Source organism: Eschrichtius robustus, chromosome 9 (assembly GCF_028021215.1).
Source record: "Eschrichtius robustus isolate mEscRob2 chromosome 9, mEscRob2.pri, whole genome shotgun sequence".
Classification (NCBI taxonomy): domain Eukaryota; kingdom Metazoa; phylum Chordata; class Mammalia; order Artiodactyla; family Eschrichtiidae; genus Eschrichtius; species Eschrichtius robustus.
Genome location: NC_090832.1, coordinates 124,823,423 through 124,836,255, shown reverse-complemented (window position 1 = coordinate 124,836,255; position 12,833 = coordinate 124,823,423). Strand labels below are relative to the sequence as shown.

Here is a 12,833-nt window from a genome sequence, read left to right as displayed (position 1 = left end):
GGTGTACAGCAAAGTGAATCAGTTATACATATACATGTATCTATTCTTTTTCAGATTCTTTTCCCATTTAGGTTATTACAGAATATTGAGCAGAGTTCCCTGTGCTATATGTAGGTCCTTGTTTGTTATCTATTTTAAATATAGTAGTGTGTATATGTTAATCCTAAACTCCCAATTTATCCGTCGGCACACCTTTCCCCTTTGGTAACCATAGGTTTGTTTTCTAAGTCTGTAATTTTTTTTGTTTGTTTTGCTATTGTATTTTTAGGAGTTCCTTATATATTCTGGATATTAATCTCTTATCAGTTATGGTTTGCAAATATTTTCTCCCATTCCAAAGTTGCCTTTTTATTTTGTTGACTGCTTTGCTGTGCTTTTGGTTTCATGTAATACCACTTGTTTATTTTTGCTTTTGTTACATGTGGTTTGGTGTCACATCTAAAAAATCATTGCTAAGACCAATGTTTGGGAGCTTTTCCCCTTTTTTCTTCTAGGAGTTTTATAGTTTCAGGTTTTAGATTCAAGTCTTTAATCCACTTTGAGTTGATTTTTGTGTATGGTGTAAGATGTGGGTCCAATTTCATTGTTTTGCATGTGGATATTAAGTTTCTCTAATACTCTTTATTGAAGAGACTGTCCTTTCCCCATTTTGTATTCTTGACACCCTTGTCAAAGATTAATTGGCTGTATATATGAGGGTTTATTTCTGGGCTCTGTATTCTGTCTCATTGGTCTACATGTCTGTTTTTATGGCAGTACGTTATAGTGTTGATTACTGAAGCTTTGTAATAGGATTTAGAAATCAGGAAATGTGATGCCTCCAGCTTTGTTGTACTTTTTCAATAGTGCTTTGGCTATTTACGGTCTTTTATGGTTCCGTATGAATTTTAGGATTACTTTTCCTACTTCTGTGAAAGATGCCGTTGGAATTTATATAGGCTTTCATTGAATATGTAGATTGCTTTGGGTAGAATGGGCATTTTAACAATATCAATTCTTCCAGTCCATGAACATGGGCTATCTTTCCATTTATTTTTACCTTCTTTAATTTCTTGTCTCAGTGTTTCATAGTTTTTGGTGTGCAGATCTTTCACCTCCTTGGTTCAGTTTATTCCTAAGTCTTTTATTCTTTGTGATGCGATTGTGCATGGGATTGTTTCCTTAATTTCTCTTTCAGTTAGCTCATTGTTAGCATATAGAAATGCAACAGGTTTTTGTGTATTGATTTTGTACCCTGCAACTTTATTCTTTCATTATTTTTAATAGTATTTTGGTGGCGTCATCAGGGTTTTCTATGTATACTGTCATGTCATCTGCAAACAATGACAGTTTACTTCTTCTTTTTCAATTTGGATTCCTTCTATTTCTTGTCTCATTGCTGTGGCTAGGATTTCCAATACTGTGTTGAATAAAAGTGGCGAGGGTGTGCATCCTTGTCTTGTTCCTGATCTTAGGTGAAAGCTTTCAGGTTTTTACTGTTGAATATGATGTTAGCTTTAGGCTTGTCATATATGGCCTTTATTTTGTTGAGGTACATTCCTTATATACCTAATTTCTTGAGAGTTTTTATTATGAATGTATGTTGAATTTTGTCATATTCATTTTCTGCAGCTATTGAGAGGATCGTATGATTTTTAGCCTATGTTCTGTTAACGTGGTGTATCGTGTTTATTGATTGGCACATGTTGAACTATCCTTGCATCACAGGTGTAAATCCCACTCGATCATGGTGTATGATCCTTTTAATATGCTGTTTAATTTGGTTTACTGGTATTTTATTGAGGATGTTTATATGTATGTTAATCAGGGATATTGTTCTGTACTTTTCTTGTAGTGAACTTGTCTGCCTTTGGTGTCAGGATAATGCTGGCCTCATAAAATGAGTTTGGAAGTTTTCCCTCCTATTCAATTTTTGAGATGAGTTTAAGAAGGATTGAGGTTAATGTTTCTTTAAATATTTGGTAGAATTCACCTGTGAAGCTTTCTAGTTTTGGGCTTTACTTATTTTGGAGACTTCTAATTATTGATTCAGTCTCCTTACTGTGTTATTGGTCTGTTCAGATTTACTATTTCTTCATGATTCAGTTTTGGTATGTTTCTAGGAACTGATCCATTTCTTCTAGATTATCCAATTCATTAGCATATAGTTCACAGTAGTCTCTTATGATCGTTTGTATTTCTGCGATATCACTGGTAATGTTTCCTCTTTCATTTACAATTATTTATTTGAGTCTTCTTTTTTCTTAGTCTACAGGGGTGTGTTAATTTTGTTTATCTTTTCAAATAACCAACTCTTAGTTTAATTGGTCCTTTCTATTGTTTTACTAGTGTCTGGTTCATTGATTCCTGTTCTATCTATATTATTTCCTTTCTTCTAACTTTGGGCTCTGTTTTTCCTTTTTATAGTTCTTTGTTGTGTAAAAACCTTAAGGTTGTTCTTTTGTGATCTTTCTTTTTAAGGCATTTATCAGTATAAACGTGTTTCTTAGAACTTCTTTTGTTTAATCCTATAAGTTTTTTGTTTTTTGTTTTTTTAATTTTTATTTATTTATTTATGGCTGTGTTGGGTCTTTGTTTTTTCTGTGTGAGGGCTTTCTCTAGTTGTGGCAAGCAGGGGCCACTCTTCATCGCGGTGCGCGGGCCTCTCACTATCGCGGCCTCTCTTGTTGCGGAGCACAGGCTCCAGACGTGCAGGCTCAGTAATTGTGGCTCACGGGCCCAGCTGCTCCGTGGCATGTGGGATCTTCCCAGACCAGGGCTCGAACCCGTGTGCCCTGCATTGGCAGGCAGGTTCTCAACCACTTCGCCACCAGGGAAGCCCCCCTATAAGTTTTGATACGTTGTGTTTCCCATTTTCCTTCGTCTCAAGATATTATTTTGCTTTCTCTTTGATTTCTTCTTTGACATATTGGTTGTTCAGGACTGTATTGTTTAATTTCCACATATTTGTGAATTTTCCAGTTTTCCTCCTGTTTTTCTGACTTTATACCATTGTGGTTGGTAGAGAAGATACTTGGTATGATTTCAGTCTTCTTAAATTGTTAAGACTTGTTTTGTGGCCTCACATATTGTCTATTTTGTAGAATGTTTTGTGTACACTTGAGAAGAATGTGTATTTTGCTGTTGTTGGATGGAATGTTCTCTATATGTCTGTTAGGGCCTTTTGGCGGGTATTGTTAGTCAGGTCTGCTGTTTCCTTATTGGTTTTCTGTGTGGATTATCTATTCCTATTGAATATGGAGTATTGAGGTCCTTTGTTTGTTGTTATATTGATGTCTGTTTCTGCCTTCAGCTCTTTTACTGTTTCCTTTATATATTTAGGTGCTTCAGTGCTGTATGTCTATTACAGTTGTTATATCTTATTGATGTATTGACCCCTTTATCATTATATACTGACATCTTTGTCTCATGTGACTGTTTTTAAACATTTTTTTTTAAAATTTATGGCTGTGTTGGGTCTTCGTTTCTGTGCGAGGGCTTTCTCTAGTTGCGGCAAGCGGGGGCCACTCTTCATCGCGGTGCGCGGGCCTCTCACTATCGCGGCCTCTCGTTGCGGAGCACAGGCTCCAGATGCGCAGGCTCAGTAGTTGTGGCTCACGGGCCTAGTTGCTTCGGGGCATGTGGGATCTTCCCAGACCAGGGCTCAAACCCGTGTCCCCTGCATTGGCAGGCAGATTCTCAACCACTGCGCCACCAGGGAAGCCCTCATGTGACTGTTTTTGACTTAAAGCCCATTTTGTGTGATACAAGTATGCCCATCCCCCGTTACCATTTGCATTGAGTATGTGTTTTCATCCTGTCACTTTCAGCCTATGTGTGTCCTTAAAGGTAAAATAATTTTCTTGTAGGCAGCATATAGTTGTACCTTGTTTTTTAATCTATTCAACTACTTTGCTTTTGATTGGAGAATTTAATCCATTTACATTTAAAGTAATTATTGGTAAGTAAGGATGTACTTCTGGAATTTTGTCAGTTGTCTTCTGACTGTTTTGCAGTTCCTTTGTTCCCTTCTTCCTCTTGTGCTGTCTTCCTTTGTAATTTAATGATTTTTTGGTAGTGGTATGCTTTGGTTCCTTTCTCTTTATCTTTTGTGTTTCTACTGTAGGTTTTTGCTTTGTGGTTACCATGAGGCTTACATGTAATAATATTTTATAATTATAACAGTCTGTTTTAAAATAACCACAACTTTTTTTCTTTTTCTTTTTTTTAAATTGATGTTTAGTTGAATTACAATATTAGTTTCAGGTGTACAGCATAGTGGCTGAATATTTTTATTGATTATACTCCATTTAAAGTTGTTACGAAATAATGTCTGTATTTCTGTGTGCTGTACACTATATATATCCTTGTTGCTTATTTATTTTATACATAGTAGTTTCTAACTCTTAATCCCATAAACCTATCTTGCCCCTCCCCCTTCCCTCTCCCCACTGGTAACAACTGCTTTTGTTCTCTATATCTGTGCGTCTGTTTTTGTTTTGTTATATACATTTGTGTTATTTTTTTTAGATTCCAGGATTCCACATATAATTAATAACATGGAGTATTTATCTCTCTCTGACTTATTTCATTAAGCACAATACCCTCTAGGTCCATTGTTGCAAATGGCAGAATTTCATTCTTTTTTTATGGCTGAGTAATATTCCACTGTATGTGAGACACACACACACACACACACACCCCCGCCCACCCACCCACCCACATCTTTATCCATTCGTCTATTGATGGGTATTGGGGTTACTCCCTATCTTGGTTGTTATTCACAACTTAACTTTGATTCCATACAAATCCTCTTCACTCTTACTTTTCTCCCCCTCTGCATTATTTCTTCAAATATTCTTTATGTCTGTTCTTTTTCCTTCTGGGACTACCATAAGTATCTATCTAGGCTGGATGGTGTTCCATAGGTCTCTTATACTCAGTGTATTTTTATTCATTCTTGTTTTTCTTTCTGTTCCTCAGATTGGATAATCTCAATTGATGTATAGTTTCTGTCTTCATTGATAGTCTTAATTTCATGAGATATTATTCTTATACTTTCTTTTAGATTTTTAGACATGATTTTTTTAGTTCTTTGAACATATTCAAAATAATTGATTTTAAGTAATGGCTCAGCATCTTAGCATTCTCAGGGACAGATTCTCTTGGCTGCTTTTTTTCTGTATATAGACCATATATTTACATCTCTCTTTTCATCTTTTATAATTTTTTGTTGAGAACTGGACATATCTAAATAATATCATGTAGCAACTCTTGAAATCAGATTTTCCTCCTTCCCTGGGGATTGTTGTGTTTGCTGTTTGTTTAGTGACTTATTGGAACTAATTCTGTAAAATTGGTATTCTTTGTCATATATGACCACTGAGGTCTCTGCTTGGTCAGCTTAGTGGTCAGCTACTAATTAGACGGAATTTTCCTTAAATGCCTAAACCAGTAAATCTCCCAGTCTGTGTCTAGGGGCTCTTTGTGTGTGTGGCGGCCTGGCTTCAGTTCTTAGCCAGGCAGTTTACAACTGTGCCTTAGATTCACTTCCTGCTTTTGCAGTCTCAAGGTCAGCCAGAAGTAAGAGTTTTGGGCCTTCTTAAGTTTTTTCTGGGCATGTGCACAGCCCTCCACATATGTATGACCTTCTAGATTCATAGGAATATGTTAAAACTTCAAAACCCCTTATGGACACAGTCAGCTCAGACTGCCATAACAGAATAACAGAGACCGAAATTTATCATTCACAGTTCTGGAGGCTAGACGTCTCAGGTCAAGGTCCAGCAAGGTTGGTTTCTGGTGAGGATTCTCTTCCTGGCTTGTACATGGCTGCCTTCTTGTTATGTCCTTACTTGACCTTTCCTCAGTGCTTGTGTGTGAGTGTGAGTGGAGAAAGAGAGAGTGAGAGAGTACACACACACGAAGGGGATTAGTTGGGGGAGATGATGGATCTGTGATGTCTCTTCTTAGAAAGACACTAATCCTGTCAGATCAGGGCCCTACCTTATGACTGCATTTAACCTTAATCAGTTCCTTAGAGCCCTGTCTCCAGATACAACCACACTGGAAATTATACCTTCAGCATATGAGTTTTCAGGGGACATAAACGTTCAGTCACGACAATATCTCTTTCCCTAGATGTTCTTTTTAAGTTTTTTTAACCTGCTTCTTGTTTGCTCTATCCCTTATTTATTGTCTTGGGCAGCTTCAGTGTTAAGTAATTGCTAATTGTTTTGAATAAATGCCCTCTTCTGAGGCTGTTCACACTGGGCAAGCTTTGAGTCAGGTCAAATAAACCCCTGCTGACTGGGTTTCCAGGAAACTGCCAGACAGGTCAAATAATGACAGTTTCTAGATAATGTTGCCCCACAACTGTTCTGTCTCCTCCAGTGGATGTAGCTGCCTGTGATTGCAGGATTGATGGTTTTCACAACTACTGAGGAGGAGAGGCGAGGAGAGGAGAGGAGGATCTAAGTAGGAGCAGCTAGTCTCCAAAAGCTTACTATTCTTAAGATTCCACCAATTTTTTTGAGTCAGTGCTCCCTAGATTATTGCAAGCCTTTGGCTAATTTCTAGAATTCTGAAAAAGTTGATTTTTGATAATTTATTATAATATTCTCATTGCTTTTGTGGAGAAGAATTTTTGAAGTAGTTCTTAGTCTGCCATTTACAATGACTTCACCTCTCCCTCATTTTTTTTTTTTAATTTTTTAAAATTTATTCATTTATTTTTGGCTGCGTTGGGTACTCATTGCTGCTCGCAGGCTTTCTCTAGTGTGGCGAGCGGGGGCTACTCTTTGTTGCCGTGCACACGCTTCTCGTTGCGGTGCACACGCTTCTCGTTGCGGTGGCTTCTCTTGTTGTGGAGCACAGGCTCTAGGAGCGCGGGCTTCAGTAGTTTTGGCACGTGGGCTCAGTAGTTGTGGCTTGCGGGCTCTAGAGCACAGGCTCAGTAGTTGTGGTGCACGGGCTTAGTTGCTCCGTGGCATGTAGGATCTTCCCGGACCAGGGCTCGAACCCGTGTCCCCTGCATTGCCAGGCGGATTCTTACCCACTGCGCCACCAGGGAAGTCCCTCCCTCATTTTTTAAAATGGTTTATCTACTTTCATTTTTTTCTTTTTTAAATGCATATATTTCATCTTCATTTTGAGGGCTTTTTGCTTTTTATTTACTTATTTATTTTTGGCTGCACCGGGTCTTAGCTGCAGCACGTGGGATCTTTTAGTTGTTGGCATGTGGACTTCTTAGTTGCGGCATGCAGACTTCTCAGTTGTGGTGTGTGGACTCTTAGTTGTGGTGTGTGAACTCTTAGTTGTGGCGTGCATGTGGGATCTAGTCCCCCGACCGGGGATTGAACCTGGGCCCCCTGCATTGGGAGCACAGAGTCTTACCCACTGGACCACCAGGAAAGTCGCTCATTTTTTTCTTTTTAAGTATTTTTTTTTTTCTTCCTATGGTGGTGGTATTGTTTTTTTTTTTCTTTCCTATTTATATTACTATTCTGGCAGTGATTTTAGCATTGCTTAAGGTCATTAATAGTACACTGGATCAAGTTTATGTTAAATTAAGGAAGTTCTATAGTTTTAAAAAAAAAGTACTCTTAGATGACCAATTTTGTTTTAAGTAAGGAAGCCTAAGAGCATTATTCACCTCTCCCTTCGTCCTTCCCTGCCCCCTCTACCCCGCGTATGTATATATATGTTTTAACATATGTGTATCTAATTAACATACACCTGTATATTACCTTCGATGATGAGATTTGACTTTCCCCTCTATTAGTTTGAGAAATGTTTGTTCAACAGCCATGGGAGATTTTAAACAAGTCAGGCATTCTAGTGGTTCTTTAGACTAAAAAAGATCTACTCAAGTTGCCCATTTTATGGTCCTAGTCTGAACCAGGGCATTTTGGGTGTGTTTTATTTTACAGCTTTCTACTGAAAAGACAGAAATATTTTGATGTTATTGCTGTTTATCATACTTTCCATTTCAACATTTAGAAAATAATCATCATAATTCTCTCGTTTGTAGTGTCTTAATTACTTGAACTTTTTCTCCTTACGTATAATGTTTACAAAATAATAATAAAGAGTGACGCTTCTTTTTCTTTTCTTTTTTTTTTAGAATCTCAAAATGTGGATTTTGTTTGTAGTGTTCTTGTGGTGGCTGATCAGCTTCTCATATCTCGATTGAAAGAGATTTGTGAAGTGGCATTAAGTGAAAAACGTGAGTTTTTGAATTAGAATCTTAGTGTGTTTTCAGGTTGATCCAGGATTTACTGTATTTTATTGACTTTCTGATGAAGTTTATGGTAAAATGCATGTTTTTGTATCATTAAAAATATCAAGACATTTAAACTACTTCGTGTCATCATTTGTAAGCACATCCTTATTTTAGAGATGTTAATATGTGAAAACATGAACATCTTAGAATTGAAATACGTTAATTTTTTGGAAATGCCATAAAAGCTTGAATAATAAAGATGGCATGAAACTTATTTTGGAATCTGAAAGATGAGAGTTTGAAAGCAGAAATTTTTTAGCCTTGCCCTGGTCTGTAACTCTACACTTAGCTACCCTGCTATTTGCTGGAATTTTTATGTAACCATCCCGTTAATATATTTGATCAAAAACTTCTCTTTTCTCTCAAACTCTTATTTTTCTCTCTCTGTTCATTATTTCTGTTAATTGCATGGCTGTCATCCTAACACTCAACTTTGGAACCCAGAGTTATTTTTTGTTATTTTGTTTTTACACCCAATTTGCAGCTGTCAAAATTGATTATAATCTTAACTGTGTTGATCACATTTCCCCTACCTTTTTATTCTCACTGTCACTCTGCTAGTTGAGATCACTGTTACCCATCCCTTCTATGTCGTGTCATAGTAGTCTTTTAATTCCTGTTTCTCTTTTCTAACTTCTTTAATCTTTCTGTAGGAAGGAATTAATGTCTTCCCTTGTTCATATATTTTTAATTGCTTACTCTGGGCTAAAGGTTAAATTTCCTCACCCTGATATAAAAGTTTCTTGGCTTTCTAATCTTATCTTTGTTCTCTTTCTTTGCCTTTTCAGGAAGTGTGAAGGGATTTCCTGTCAAATTTTTCTAATTTGTGCTTCTAATAGTTTGTCTTAGCTTTAGAGTCTTATTTACTCACTTTTCTTGAGCTCTGTGGAGTATCTTCTCTCCTTGAACAACTCTAAAGTTTTTGTATGATCCATTTTTATTTCTGTGAAATGGGAGAATTTGGGTTCATCATTAGTTGAAACTTTAGGTTAGTCAAGAGTGAGGCAGCGATCATTATTGTCTGCATATTGTCTGCATATAACTTTTGACTGAGTTATAAGGGAGAAAGAACAAAGAAGTGGAGGAAGCCAGGTGTAGAAAATAGTTGTGTTCCTCTGTTGGCTGGGACTCAGAGTAAGTAAGAAAAAGAATGGAGGGGTTTGGGAAGCCAAAGTTACATGCTAGGTAAATAGACTATTCTGGGACAGTCTCTAGCAAAACACACTTCATATATAAAGTTAACAAGGATTGTAACAAAATCCAGCATCTTTTGTACAGTATGCCAGATTCTGCATTGGCATGAACAATAATGTGGTAAGATTTAAATGTACTTATTTTCTAAATATATAGTATTTGTATGTGTTTATATATGTAAATATACCCACGTAAAGTCTGATAGATGACTCAACATAAATACATTTTGTAGACTGATTTCATCAGTTTCTCCTACTCCTAAGTATACTTTTTTAGTTTTATAGAAGAGAGAATGACTATTCTGTGCTATATAAATGAAAAGGAATGTTGTTTATCAGTGAAAGTTAAAAATATTCTGAAAAGGTTAGGTAGAAGATTGTCAATTCTTATATGTTTGCTTTTAGATGACACTGTAATGCACCTTCTGTATTTTCTTTTGCTTAAAATTTTACGTGTGTTTATACTTCCTGTGAACAAGTCATTTAAAATTACTTTGGCATATTGGGATGGAAAATGAGTTGTATATTTGCCCTAGTATAACTTATTTTTGGCAAGACACTACTTTCAGTTTTCCTTCTTCTAAGTGTTCAAACCTGACAACTTGAGAAATAAGTATATTTCATTTGCTGTAGTAACATGCCTTTCATCTCATTTCACATATCTTTTCCTTTGTAGTTACCCTTAAGAATGCTGCTATGCTACTGGAATTCGCAGCAATGTATAATGCTGAACAGTTGAAACTATCTTGTTTACAGTTTATAGGACTGAATATGGCAGCTTTACTTGAAGCAAGGTAGGTTAGATATATACAGACTGTTGCAAAAGCACTTATTTATATATGATAACAAATATATTAGTAATTTAAAAGTGAATAACGATAAATCCCAGCTTTGTAGAAAAAGTGAAAATGTAAGGGGATTTAATCATTCCATCAGTATTTGGATGCTTAATATATGCCAGCCATTGCTAAGATACTACCGGGAACAAATAAAGACAATATCCTCACCCTCAGTGGTGCTTACATGCTGGTTGGAAGGTTGTGGGACAATATTATCACAAGTATATTTGTATATGTTTTCATATCTCTTTGTTTAGGCTAATTTGTATCTATGTAGTTTTTACCTTGGCTTTTGGAAACTATCTGTAATACTAATTAAGCCAGCACTTAATTACTTCACATACATGCATGCATACAATTTGTTACTGGTTGATTTCTGTTTTCTCTTTGTATTTATTCTCTTTTAAGATATTTCCTATACTACATACTGATTCTTTGGTCAAACTTAGGCTGCACCAGATGGCCTGAAAAAATTGAGTTGGTCTAGTTTATGGCAAGCTGATATGTGTGTTGAAGCTTGCATGGTAATGAAATTTTTCTTATGAAAAATGACACATTTTATGTGAAAAAAATCAGCTAAATATATGTATCCTGTTTTATAAGCTAATATTTCATGTTATATTGATGTTTACCTGGATGGAAAGAATTTGATAAATGCTAATGATTTAGGAGTCATCGACATTTTAGAATTAGAGGAATCTTGGGAAATTTAATCCCATTGTTTTCAACTGTTTTAGCAGTGGAATTTTTTTTTTTTTTTTAATATTTTATTTATTTATTTATGGCTGTGTTGGGTCTTCGTTTCTGTGTGAGGGCTTTCTCCAGTTGCGGCAAGTGGGGGCCATTCTTCATCGCGGTGCGCGGGCCTCTCACTATCGCGGCCTCTCTTGCTGCGGAGCACAGGCTCCAGACGCGCAGGCTCAGTAATTGTGGCTCACGGGCCCAGTCGCTCCGCGGCATGTGGGATCTTCCCAGACCAGGGCTCGAACCCGTGTCCCCTGCATTGGCAGGCAGATCCTCAACCACTGCGCCACCAGGGAAGCCCAGCAGTGGAATTTTTTAATGAAATAAATTTACAGCTTTATTTTTTAGCATAAGGTCACAAATTCATTACATTTACTCAGTATAAAGTCAGTGATGAGAAAAAGTAAGTCTTTTTGGTCAGCACGGGAATTTCAGATTAGATTTCTTGGTGTCAGTTGCATTTTTAAAGTCGGTGTCTAGTGTAATGCTGTATTTTGTTTTAATTGTAATAATAGCTAACACTTACTGCCATAATAATAGTTATTAATAGTAATAATTAATAATAGTACTATAATAATAGTTACATAGTAATAGTAATAATGATAATTAATGGTATGTGCCAGGCGGCATTCTAAAAGTGTTATATGGATTCACTTAATTTTCATGAAAACCTTACGAAGTAGATTCTGTTTATATCCTCACATGAGGATGAGAAAACCCGTGAAACTTTTTTTTTGGCAAATAATCAAGAAAACCTTGATCCATATAATTAATTATAAATGGTAACAGTTTTTTGATAATTCACCTTTCAAAGTCAGGACGATGCTTGATGATGCTTAATGAAACTAATTCCAAAAACATGTTTGAAGTAAAAGTTTTCTACCATTTTTAAAAGGTGAATCACTAACAGATTCTTAATAATTGCCATTTAGGGTTCAGTTTAGAGAAAATTCTTTTGGCTATTTAATGCTTTGTTATTTTGTGAAAAATGCTTTCCAAATGAAAATTAATATTATGGGATATTAGACAATGTCATTTCAAAATGCCTCTGGTATTTCATTGTCAGAACCTGGCAGAGGTTTCAGAATACATTTATTTTTTTTGCTGACATTACATTAGTCATTCTAATCATAGCAATTTTTTCCCCTTGCATTGCCAAATTAAGCTCGTTTAATTTGTCACAGTGTGAAACAAGCCAAATCTATCTAAAATATGATATTGGAGGATGATGTGTCACATTACTATTGTTCCATTATTATGTTGTGACAAGTTTGTCAGCTGAACTATTAAGGGTGGCACATGTGCTGCGGTGAATAGTTTTACATGAGTAGACATTATAACTTGCATTAAAAGCAAAGATTTATGTAAATGTAACCATTCCTAGTCAAATATGTGTTTGCCAGAAGTGTAAATAAATACGCACAGAGATGTTAAGAAAACAGAGCTGCATCAAAATTGATGTAGCATCACAAGTTAATTGTCTTCAAAATGTTAAAAAACTAATGTGGTACAGATTTGAATATGGTTGCTTTGTATTAGTTTTAAAAATAGTTTGAAGTACACTTTAGAATGTAAACTTTGATTTAAATTTTTACTGATGCCTCAAAGTACCTCTTTGGAACCTGAGAATTCCTTAAAATCTCCTTTGAATACAATTGAACTAGTCCAAATGTCGTTTTATTTTTTTAATTTTTAAATTTATTTTTATTTTTATTTTGGGCTGCGTTGGGTCTTTGTTGCTGTGCGCGGGCTTTCTCTAGTTTCGGCGAGCGGGGGCTACTCCTCGTTGCAGTG

The 12,833-nt window shown here is 36.0% G+C and overlaps 1 protein-coding gene across 2 annotated transcripts in view; it reads left to right on the top strand.

Annotated features, from left to right (window-relative positions):
* IBTK (inhibitor of Bruton tyrosine kinase) overlaps positions 1-12,833 on the top strand; it is a 102,435-nt gene that overhangs the window by 36,456 nt on the left and 53,146 nt on the right. For both annotated transcript variants that reach the window (XM_068551673.1, XM_068551672.1), the window contains exons 17-18: positions 8,105-8,206; positions 10,133-10,250. In XM_068551673.1, the coding sequence (XP_068407774.1) occupies positions 8,105-8,206; positions 10,133-10,250 (220 nt within the window). The remainder of the gene's footprint in view (positions 1-8,104; positions 8,207-10,132; positions 10,251-12,833) is intronic.